Genomic DNA, 12,235 nt, shown 5'->3' with positions numbered 1-12,235 from the left:
CTGACCGTTTAACCTACACTAAGATCAATCTAACCCTTCCATCCTACATATCCCTTTATTTCCCTATCATCCACATGCTTACCTAAGAGCTTCTTAAACATCCCTAATGTTTCTACCAGCTAAGAGCTTCTACCAGTACCCTTGGCAGGGTGTTCTACACGTCCACCACTCTCTGTTGAATCATTGCTGAATTACTACTGATACTGAAAAATGTTTTTAATTTTACTGCACTGTAACTACTCTAATTTTACACACATCTTTACCTCCCCCTCACTCTCTACTTTCCAAAGAGATCATTTTCTCCATGATTCTGTTGTCCATTCGTCCCTCCCCACTGATTTCCCTCCTGGCACATACCATGCAAGCAGAACAAGTTCTACAATTGCTCATTCACCTCCTCCCTCACCACCTTTTAGGCCCTGAACATTCCCTCAGATGAAACAACAGTTCACTTCAAATCTGTCAGGTCATCTACTGTATCTGGTGTTCCAGCTGTGACCACCTCTACATTGGTGAGGCCCGACATAGATCAGAGGAGTGCTTTGTTGAGTACCTTTGCTCTGTCTGCAACAAGCAGAATATCCTGATGGCTAAACATTTTAATTCCAATTCTCATTCTGATATGTCGGTCCATGCTTTTCCTCTAGTTGCATGATGAGGCCAACTCTTAGCTGGGAGGAACGACACCTCATATTCCAAATGGGTGGCCTTCAACCTGATTGCATGAATATCGATTTCTCTAACTTCCAATCATTTGTTCCCTTTCCCACTTCTCTCTTTTTCCATTTCTCATTCTGGATCCCATCTTACCCTTTCACAGCTGTCTACCACCTCCCTCTGGTGCCCCTCCTCCTTCCCTTTTTCCCGTAGTCCACTCTCTTCTTCGATCAGGTTCCTCCTTTTTCAGCCATTTACCTTTTCCTCCAGTCAGCTCCCAGCTTCTCACTTCAATTACTGTCCCACTCACGTATTTTCACCTATGACCTTCTAGTTTTTACTCCTTGCATGGGCAACTGCCGGTCTTCCATACAACCTTGCCCAGGCCTGTGCCCTGGAAACCTTCCAAGGCGCAAATCCATGGCCTCATGAGACTAACGGATGCCTATAAATAAAGCTGGCTGGCCTGTTGAGCTCCCCCAGCATTTCTGTTTGTGTTACTCTAATTTTATCTAGCTTTATTATTTGAATGTAGCTACAATAGAACATTGATTTTTTACTAAAGTAGTGTAAAATTGTCTTGCTTGACCTTTTCTCCTTCCTAACAGTTCTGATTTCACTTTAAGGCAGGTGACCAAGGAGATGTTTTTGGTGTTAGTTGCTATTAATTTTAGTTTGCAGTTGGCTTTGAGGAAATTCTTCTAAATGCTTAGTTGATTTACTTCAAAGAAGATGAAGGAAGTGCACAGGCTGATAGCATTTGAGGTTCTGTAATATCCAGTTTTCAATGTTGGAACTCCAGGTCATGCTTTTGTGGGACAAGATGCTGAGCAGTAATCTCTGATCGCGTAGTAGAAATGGATAGTGCTGAACCATAGATTATATTGAATGCTAGCCCGATCTTTGTAATGGCAACATTTGTACAATTTAATATTTCAGAAATTTGCATAAAATATTGAGGAAATATTGAGGGAAAAACAAAATTCTTATTCTGTGGTATATTGTAAAGTTAAAGGTCGCTACAAAATGCAGTAAGTAGATTAATTAGGGGCCTTTTTCTATTGAGTACTGTATCTGAATAACTTAAGTATACAATAAGGGGGAATGGGACTTGTGTGTTTGCTCTGTTGAAAGATGGCATGAGCTTGATGGATAACTTTGCATGTACAGCCATCTGTTTCTTTGAACAGCCACCTGTTTCTTTTACATTTTGTTTTGGAACCAATCCTTAAAGTGAATTTTGTTTGCCAAATATTATGCATGTAAAGTATGAGGTTTCAGTTGTACGATCTGACTCATTATATATGTTTTAATCCTTAGATCTGTGCAATCATTGGAGGAACATTTACAGTTGCTGGGATCATAGACTCCTGCATTTTTACAGCATCTGAAGCTTGGAAGAAGATTCAGTTGGGCAAAATGCACTAACAGGAACATATAAAGTTGCTGAGCCAGCGTGGTTTGCCAGTAACTGGTTTAAATTTTTTGCATTTTTTTTATTTATGTCAGGTCATCATCCAAGGTCTTTTAAAGTTAGCTAGATCTTCGGCAATTTGTTTTTTGTTACATCTGCATCATTACAAATAGAAAAGTGTCAAAAATGAAGTTTGCATATCTAAAATGAAAATGTTCTTGAACGGATAAAGATTATTCTGCACTTCTCTCTTTGCTGGTAGTAAGTTATATTTGGAAATAAATCAGTGACAATGGTTGAAGAAAGACTGAGGCTGGGAAGAATTTGAGAAATACAAATTTACTTATTTTAGCTTTGGTCGAGGACATAGCACTGGTCAATGAACAGCCACATGTTTCTTTTACATTTTTATGCCTCTTTGATGAAAGTTGAGAATAATTAGATTTTTTTCTAGTTTCTTTTAACAAAGATCAACGTACTACTTAATCATTAGTTGACTCTGTCTTTAGATTTTTGATGATCCCAACCAAGAGAAAGTAGTATTGTCATGCAAATGATGGGTTATAATTTCCTGAATGATTTGATTTTTAATAAAATGTGTGGAAATGCTGTACTTGTGTTGTGTGGTATCCTAAGGTATCTTGTATGCTATGCCTTGCTCCGCACATATGCAAAGATTAACTAGCGTATTGCAAATGTTTAAAAGAATGTGTTGTACATATGTAAATTGTGAAAGCTATAAGGGTGTTATAAAATTATAATCTGTGTTCATATTAAATGCCATTTTGGTATTGTTACTTATCAGTATAATCAGCTACTCAGCACATTCAATCCGAAAACTTATTGGATGCAACATTAATGCTGGATTTTAGGTAAAAAACTAAAAATTAGTTGAAGATGTAATGGGGGAAGGCTCAGGAGGAAAATATGTAGTTGGTTTCTGGTGTTTATTAGTATAGCTGTTGAATAGTCTTGCCTCACATTTTTGATTATCAACCTTAGTGAAACTTACTGTGCATAGGACTCCACACGTTTAGGGCAAGCAACCAAAGATGAATGTCCTCCTGTTGCCTTACTTCTGTAAGCTGAAATTATTTGAAATAGTTAAAAAGAATAGGAGATGCGTTCTTCGTAAGGTTGTTAGAAACGTAGTGTCACTCAAAATTTCATGAAGCAGCTAATTCAATTGCTAAAAGATATCAGCAGAATTGTTATCAGAAGTTTAGCTATCATGTGAGAAGATATTTTTTAAAAATGCTGATGAAAAAGAATGAATGATAAAATGTTGCTATTTTATTTTACCAATGCATACGTGCCAAATATCTTCAATAATGGTATGATTCATTTTTATAAACGTAACCAAAACTAAATGTTTCTTCAAAAATATTATTCAGAATTGTGAAAAGTCATTTTTTTTTTCATTCATGGGAATGCTCTTGAGTGACCACCTTGGACCTCTGAAGTTCAGGGTAAAGATACCATTGCAGTACTGCTGGGTTACGTGTGTGTCTAGGATATTAACTCAATGGTCCTGAAAGAACTTCAAATGTCCTTCTTGTATGAGGGGAATTTTGTAGGTGGTGGTGTTAACAGTAATCTGTCATTCTCAGAGGTCACATCGTTGGTGGCACGGTAGTGTAGTGGTTAACACAACGCTTTACAGTACAGGTGATCCAGGCTCAATTCCTGCGTCTGCTTGCGAGGAGTTTGTACACTCTTCCCGTGACCACGTGGCTTTCCTCTGGGTGCTCCGGTTTCCTCCCACAGTCCAGAGGCATTCCAGTTAGTAGGTTAATTGGGCATTGTAAATTGTCCCGTGTTCACAATAGAGTTAAATTGGGCACCACTGGGCGATGTGGCTTGAAGGTCCGGAAGGACCTTCTCTCCGCGCTGCATACCAATAAATAAATAAATATGATTTAATAAAGCTTAGCTGAAAATTAATATGTGGTAAAGGCTACAGATGAAATATCTTAAGGTAGCTGTGTTTGTAAGCAGCTCATCTTGTCCAGAGGCTGAGATGATTAACCTCTGATAACTACCACTGCCGTTGTATGAGATGTGACTCCAGACATTTTAATGTTTACTTTTCTCCCACTAGTTCCAATCAGCTTGAATTCCGATCAGGCGCTGCCTTGGAATTGAGGACATTTCACCTTGCCTTTGGGTCTGCTTCATTCCTGACATGGGCCAAAATGTAATACCGAGTTCTGGAACTTCCTTGTCTTGATGGAATCCAAGCTGAGCACTGTCAAGTGAGGTAACCAAGAGTGAATGGCACCAAGAGTTGATGGTAATAGTTCAGTGAGCAGCTAAGTTAATGGTTGAGGGTAGATTGATGCAGTTATAATGGCTGGGCAATTTTTGTCTTATTTTTGGGTTATGCCATACCTTGTATTAGGCTGGTGACATGGTTAATTTGAATCACTAGTCCTCAGTGTTACAGCTGAGATGTTATTTGGGCCACAGTGTTGATGATCTAGTGCATTCAATTCTTTGTTAATTTCATTGTATTGACTCACTTTGGTTGAGATTAGCTCTCTGTAGTTGTGGTATACAAGAGGCAAATTTAGCACATTGCCTACAAATACACGCTGAAGTCTGGCACCATTGAAGATGAATGTTTTCTGGAAACCTTGTTTCCCTGTAAGTTGTTCAATTGTTCATTGTTTCTGCAAATTTTGATTTAATCTTTGAAAATTGAAATGGTATGATAGGAAGAAATATTTTCCTGGAATTTACAGGTTTCTTGTCTTCTGTTATAAACCCTACTGTTTAGGTATAATCCCGTTCTCATTATGCAGTTCTTGTTTGAATGCCAAATTCGGACTTTTGAGACATAACATACAGTATAAAGTGTCATGCATCACAAAGGTCTGAATAATTACTTTCATTTGTGTATGTTTTATTTGAGCATTTATGCAAATTGAATAGGAGCTACCTGGTCACATCTTGAAAGAATGTGCAGTTCCACTTTTTAGAACAATTTCCTTTTGCTTTGTTATGGTAACATGAGCGGGTTAGCTTGTCTCTGTTCTGCACTGCTGCAATAAGTATGCCATCTGCTAGCTTACGGGAGCTGCAGCAGTGCCAAATGACATTTTTAGCAATGAACTTAAATTGTACTCAATACAAAATAACATTTTTAGATTTGAGATTGTTCCACACTTCCGTCATCATCCTCTAACAAATTGGATTGAAAACTACAGCTGTGTGTCCTCTGGGCGTAACTGCATTGACGACGTATCTGTTTTCTTTCATTTAAGTTACGCCATTCTTGCAACACTGAAATAAAATAGTCCATCTTATTAAATATTGCAGAAGTTCCACTTTAATAATGAATACTGGGAAAATACATTTTTATGTTTTTTATTGATCAAAGTATTTTAATGACAGTATTTTTCAGTAGATGGGTTAACCAGGGAAGAGCAGTGCAAATGGATGAAAGGACAAATGGTGAAGAAAGTTTCTCTCTTTCCGGAGGATATTCAGACATCCATTTACTTTACAGGTGTTTCCATCTTGTTAAGGGCTGCAATGATAGAACACAGATGAAAATTGCTGTACAGCTTGTCTTTCCCTTCTCAATCCCCCTCCTCCTTTACGTTAACACTTACATTTTGGAAGTTTGTGCACTTATCAAACAGAAGAAAATCAGAAATTATACTGCATTATTTGTTGGCAAAATTTGGAGTCTGATTGGAGTTTAATCCTTTGCTTCCTGAAATTGTTCAAAATGAACAATGTTTATATCTAATTAAAGAAATTACCATGGTAATCTTGGCACTTGTGTTCTTGTATAAATATTAGCAGTAGATTACACCTGCAGCTTCATTAAGTGTGAATTCAGTGGATTGCATGGAACTATCTGTACTATGTGGTGACTGAATTAAGTTGCCAACTAAATGTATTCATTTCATCAGAAGGGGAAAGTTTGTGCCTTATTTAAATGAGAAGTGAAGTAAGCTCTAGAAGATTCATAGAATGTGTGGGCACAGCAATGACATAGTGGTTTGTTCTATCACATTAATCATGATTTGGAGACAACATGCAGAAGACCAATACTTTTTTAACAAGGTCTTATTTCTCAATATATTTTTCTTCAACTTGTTCTATAAATTGAAATGATTTAGGATTTCTGCCCATGCACAGATTTTGTAAATGGTCCACTGGTAGAAAGTCTGAAGCTATGGTACTTAGTTTCAGGCATTTGAGAATAAGATGAGAATTTTCTTCTCTGGTTAGGCTGCAGTGTTGGAATTCTCTGCCCCCAGAGGGCTTTATGTTCAAAGGTACATTTTAAGACATTGGGAAATTTGAGGATGATTGTTATCATGTAGAAAAGTGGAGTTGAGGCCAAACAAGGGATTAGCTGTGAGCAAGCAGTGGTGGAGCAGGCTCTAAGGAGACATATGGTTCACTCTTCTTATGTTCATGAATGCTTCAGGTACAGTAATTGTGGGATCAAACAATAGGCAGCATTAATTTCATGAATGTTTAAGTAAAGTTGTCTTGGAATTTGCTTGTGAGTGGCTCGGTAATTTTATATTTTTTTTATTATTCCTGTGCAGAATTTGTCATAATAAGATGTCTGCACAACTAGAACTGATTCTAATCCTTTGGTAATAACTGAATTCAAGAGTGGGGGTAGGGTGTTGGGGGGGGGGGGTAAATCTCTCAACAGACCAGTATGCCTGTCTAGAGTTTGTTTCTGATTATCTCTAAACTTTCTGGGGTTAGGGATTGTTCCTTTGCAAAAATTGTACTCATATGAGGGAGTGATTTGATTCTTTAATGTTTGGTTGATTACTTCAATTATTTGGGAGGATATTACTTAATTTGATAGTTTGTTATTATGTTGGTATTTGATTTTTGATAAAACAGAGGAAAAGCTCTTCATTTTAGGTTATATTCATCATCGGTACACACATCACCGATGATCTTACCGACAAAAAAAAGCACAACAGCATCTCTTCCACCTCAGGCGACTGAAGTTCGGCGTGGGCCCCCAAATCCTCAGGTCCTTCTACAGGGTAACCATTGAGAGCATCCTGACTGGCTGTATCACCACCTGGTATGGGAACTGCACCAACCTTGATCACGGGGACTGCAGAGATACTACAAGCCACGGACAGCCCAGTGCATCTGTGGATGTGAACTTCCCTCCACTGAGGAAATTTATAGCAGCAGGTGCAGAAGGAAGGCCTGGAAGATCATCGGGTACACCAGTCACCCCAACCATAAACTGTTTTAGCTGCTTCCGTCTGGCAAACGGTACCGCAGCGCTAAAGCCAGGACCAACAGGCTACAGGATAGTTTCTTTCTACAAGCCATTAGACTTTTAAATTCACATGCCTGTACATTGCGAGAGAGTCATAACACAAAGATTTTTACTCCCTCACATTGTGGGATGGATGTAAGATTTAAATAAATTCTAAATTCTAAATATTTTCATCAAGTGAAAGATTCTTCCAGATGCACTAGTTCCCTCCTTAAACTATTTTTTCCTCTGCTGTGTAGGTTGATTCTGTGTTTAAGAAAGCATACGGTGCATTGGCCTTCATCAATCATGGAATTGAGTTTAGGAGCCAAGAGGTCATGTTGCAGTTATATAGGACCCTGGTCAGATCCCACTTGGAGTACTGTGCTCAGTTCTGGTTGCCTCACTGCAGGAAGGATGTGGAAACCATAGTAAGGGTGCAGAGGAGATTCACAAGGATGTTGCCTGGATTGGGAAGCATGCCTTATGAGAGTAGGTTGAGTGAAATCAGCCTTTTCTCCTTGGAGTGACAGAGGATGAGAAGTGAGCTGTTAGGGGTGTATAAGATGATGAGAGGCATTGATCTTGTGGATAGTCAGAGGCTTTATCCCAGGGCTGAAATGGCTAACATGAGAGGGCACAGTTTTAAGGTGCTTGGAAGTAGGTACAGAGGAGATGTCAGGGATAAGTTTTTTACGCAGCAAGTGGTGAGTGCGTGGAATGGGCTGCCGGTGACGGTGGTGGAGGCTCCTGGACAGGTACATGGATCTTAGAAAAATAGAGGGCTTTGGGTAACCCTAGGTAATTTCTAAGGTAAGGACATGTTTGGCACAGCTTTGTGGGCTGAAGAGCCTGTATTGTGCTGTAGGTTTTCTGCTTTTATGTTTCTAATATCATTGCTATTCTGTAAAATTGTAATATTTCTATAAGGGAAACAATGTATGACAATAAATATACTTACAAAATTTCACAGAGTCCCTGAAATTTTATTGGGATGTTTAATCCTACCACATTTAACCTTTCAAAATGTACATCACTTGGAAGGATGCCATTAGTGGAGAGATGTAGGACAGAAACAGTATTTTGTCCTACTGTATCGCCACATCAGTTATTCATAATCTAATTGAACTAGCAGTGTGTGTGGACAACCTCCTCATGATAGTATCCAAGATACTACCTGAATTCCTTTTTAGGAAGCCAATTATTTTTACATAATTTTTACACTGATTCATCAGCATTCTATCTACATAGCTTTCTGATGATTTCTTTCTATCATAGCAATGTGACTTTTTTGGGGAGAGATACACTTTTGAATTTGCATCAGTCTGTATAAAAACGCCATACTTATGAGTGGAGATTATATGGTAAGGGAAGTGTTCACTTCCAAAGACCACACTCTTCCTGTACTTTTCCACTGCCAGTCGCCATGAGGTATGCTACATGGAGAGGCTGTATAATCCAAATATGTAAATGTTTAAATAATTAATGTGACCACAATAAATAAACTGGAACTATTTCACTACATTAAAATAACTTGTATGGCTTAGTTGTCTTTATTTTTGTTTGAAGCTTCTCTCTGCATTTTTGATCTGTAGTCATTTCTGGTAAGAAGCAGACTGTTGGCTGGCTCCCAGGTGATGGTTAGCAAAAATCAAGCACCATAGAAACTGAGAGTGGGAATTAAATTTTGATTTTCTTCCAGACTTCAGTGGAAAATTGCCTAATCCCAACTTCATTTTGTGGCTTCCACCCACAGAAAGGCCATAGCAATTGGTTGAATCAGTGTGTTGCGTTTCTTGCAGAGAAAGCCAGCCTTAGTGAAGTCTGACAGCTTTGTTAGATAAAATTTCAGAATAATCTGTAAAGTGTCAGAAGGTTTGACACAGCAGGGAGAGATTTCTGGAAATATTGTGAAAAAACATCATGATTTTTATGTGTCATCAGTTTGATTATCAGCTTAATTAGTAGCCTTCTAATTGTTCTTGTAGGGATAGGGGATAGAAAGATGTATATTAATAACATATCTTTAATGCCAGATGCATTCATTAAAACATTTAATGAAAATATTTTTATCTTTTGATTACTAGAGGCATTTATTGTCCAACCCATATTTCCATTGAGAAGATGACCATATGCTTCCTTGAAATATTACAGTATTTCTGCTCAGATTATTCCACATTGTGGTTAGAAAGGGTTGGAAAATTTGAATGCATTGATGAAGTCACTGGGTCTAAAACACTGATATATTCCAAACTGCAGTTTTGTGTGATTGGAAGGGAACTTGCACTTGTATTTCTTTGCACCTACTGCCCTTCCTTTCAAGGTGGTTATGGATTTGGAAGATCTTTCAAAGTAGCCTTGGTGAATAACTGCAGTTTACAGACCTGTGGCCCACCACCTCTCTCTTACAGCCTGTTCAGAGTCACTAACACTGTATTAACACAAACTCAAATCTGTCACAGACCAAAACCTAATAGACTCCTCCACTGGTTAGAACTCAGGAGGACACATTCTGCTTTCTAGCAACTGTTGGCTTTCTTGGAAGTTGTTCCACTTCCATTCTCAATTATAACTGCATTAATCTGGTACTAAAGCCCTTTTTTTCAAAGTGTCAGAATCAAAGTGCTTTTCCAAGTCACACTCAAGATGTCCCTGGCTACTTTAAGACCACTGAAATACATTGGTTGCCATGTTTCTGAAAGTGCAATTTGCACACAATAATGGTTTACTTGTGGGATAAATTTTGCCCAGGCTGTGGTAATATTCAAGTGTGCCATAACATTATTCTATTGGAAAGAAGTGATTTTGTCCAATAGTATTGTACTGACTCATTATTTCACAATATTTTAGCCTGGATTTTCATGCTCAGTGCTTGAATCTGCATCCTACTGACTTAGAGGCAAGAGTGTTATGAACTGAGCCACAGCTCATGTAAAATATTATATATTTTAATAAATGTCACCCTTAAAATCACTGCCAAACAGCCTCCTTAATTGCTAACTTCCACTCTGTCTATTTTATATTGATTCCACTACTGAAAGCACAATGTAAATTAGAACGTGGCAACTGAACTTTTGGCAGTCAGTTAACAACCATTTTGCTGCCCAACCATTATATTGTTGACTGTCTGACACATTGGGATCCCTCAATTCATGCATGAATTTGATGCATAAATAACCATTAAATAAAGGCAGGAAGCAGATAATGACAACATTCTCCAGTTGTGCTGTCTACCAAGCTTCCAGGCTTGTTGAAGGTTGTAAAACTTGATAAGCAAATTATGCTCCCAAGCACAAATGTTCTATCATGACTTCCTGCATTTTAGATATAGTGATCTTTAATCGATTGACGTTTGGCAATTTCAGATAAACTTGCGTTTCATATGTCGCTTTATATTGACATTACTCATTGCAAATATGTGAAAGGCTAGTGTTTTTAATCAAATGCAATACACACAAAATGCTGGAGGAACTCAGCAGGCTAGGCAGCATTTATGGAAAAGCGTAAAATGTCGACGTTTCAGGCTGAGACCATTCATGAATCCTGCCGAAGGGTCTTGGCCCAAAACATCGACTGTTTACTCTCTTCCATAGATGCTGCCTGACCTCCTGAGTTCCTCCAGCATTTTGTATCTGATGCTTTGGATTTCCAGCATCTGCAGATTTTCTTGTGTTTTTATTTGAATGTAAGTTGAATTAATTGCTCCAAATAGATAGTCTTGAGTTGTATTTCAATATACCTATTATTGTTTTTTTCTACATGTGAAGGATGGTTAAGAATGCTCATGATTAATAGTTTGTTTTTTTAAAAAAAATTTATTTTCGAATTCCATGATGTAACTGGACACATTAAAGGATGGAGAATTTTGTGAATATATGAATTATACAGTAATAGATTCTTAACTATAAAAAGTTAATACTTATTTAGATTTCTCCACGTACTTGTATAGGTAGACTCACAAAGGCACACACTGACAGATATTCACACAGATATTGAAACATGCAGATTTATGGCTTGAGAAATTCCTTTAATTAACAAACTATTTTAGTTTAACTGTAGATTACCTAAAGTTGCTGAAAAAGCCAAAACATGTACAGATAAATAATTTCAGCCATTGCAAAGTGACTTTAGTAGGTGAAGGGATGAAAGAAATTAACAACAAGTTTATTTAAGGACTAGAATTTTACTCTGAAGACGGACATATTCTTAGTGCAGCTAGGATATAAATAATTGTGTGAATAAAGATACAATGTACGTGGCTCTGCCACATTTATATTAATTTACTTGCCAGGCCTAATATAGTATCTGCTGTACACAATAATACAGGGAAATGACGGCTGTGACATAGCCTGATTATTTGAAATGTCAAAGAATCTCTGCGTAATACATATATTTTAATTTCTTAGCAAACTCAGTTTGAGGTACTTTGGATGAGACTGTTGGACATACATTTATAGACAATAAACAATAGGTGCAGGAGTAGGCCATTCAGCCCTTCGAGCCAGCACCACCATTCACTGTGATCATGGCTGATCATCCACAGTCAGTACCTTTTTCTGCCTTCTCCCCATATCCCTTCACTCCGCTATCTTTAAGAGCTCTATCTAACTCTTTTTTGAAAGAATCCAGAGAATTGGCCTCCACTGCCTTCTGAGGCAGAGCATTCCACAGATCCACAACCCTCTGTGTGAAAAAGTTTTTCCTTAACTCCATTCTAAATTGTCTACCCCTTATTCTTAAACTATGGCCTCTGGTTCTGGAATCCCTCAACATCGGGAACATGTTTCCTGCCTCTAGCATGTCCAATCCCTTAATAATCTGATATGTTTCAATCAGATCCCCTCTCATCCTTCTAAATTCCAGTGTATACAAGCCCAGTTGCTCCAATCTTTCAACATATGACA

At 37.9% G+C, this 12,235-nt stretch overlaps 1 protein-coding gene and 1 long non-coding RNA gene across 4 annotated transcripts in view; one reads left to right on the top strand and one right to left on the bottom strand.

Annotated features, from left to right (window-relative positions):
* The window catches only part of ergic1 (endoplasmic reticulum-golgi intermediate compartment 1), a 91,529-nt gene extending 84,840 nt beyond the window's left edge, over window positions 1-6,689 (top strand). The window contains exon 10 of one of the 3 annotated variants that reach the window (XM_063053505.1): window positions 1,978-6,689. In XM_063053505.1, the coding sequence (XP_062909575.1) occupies window positions 1,978-2,085 (108 nt within the window). In that variant the 3' untranslated portion in view covers window positions 2,086-6,689. The remainder of the gene's footprint in view (window positions 1-1,977) is intronic. The other 2 variants (XM_063053506.1, XM_063053507.1) reach the window with 2 other exon arrangements.
* LOC134349343 (uncharacterized) overlaps window positions 5,586-12,235 on the bottom strand; it is a 41,688-nt gene continuing 35,038 nt past the window's right edge. The window contains exon 5 of the long non-coding RNA XR_010018650.1: window positions 5,586-5,603. This is a non-coding gene — a long non-coding RNA (uncharacterized LOC134349343). The remainder of the gene's footprint in view (window positions 5,604-12,235) is intronic.

This window comes from Mobula hypostoma, chromosome 7 (genome assembly GCF_963921235.1).
Source record: "Mobula hypostoma chromosome 7, sMobHyp1.1, whole genome shotgun sequence".
NCBI classification, from domain to species: Eukaryota; Metazoa; Chordata; class Chondrichthyes; order Myliobatiformes; family Myliobatidae; genus Mobula; species Mobula hypostoma.
The sequence above is the reverse complement of the archived record's forward strand: the minus strand, read 5'-3'. Positions and strand labels throughout refer to the sequence as shown.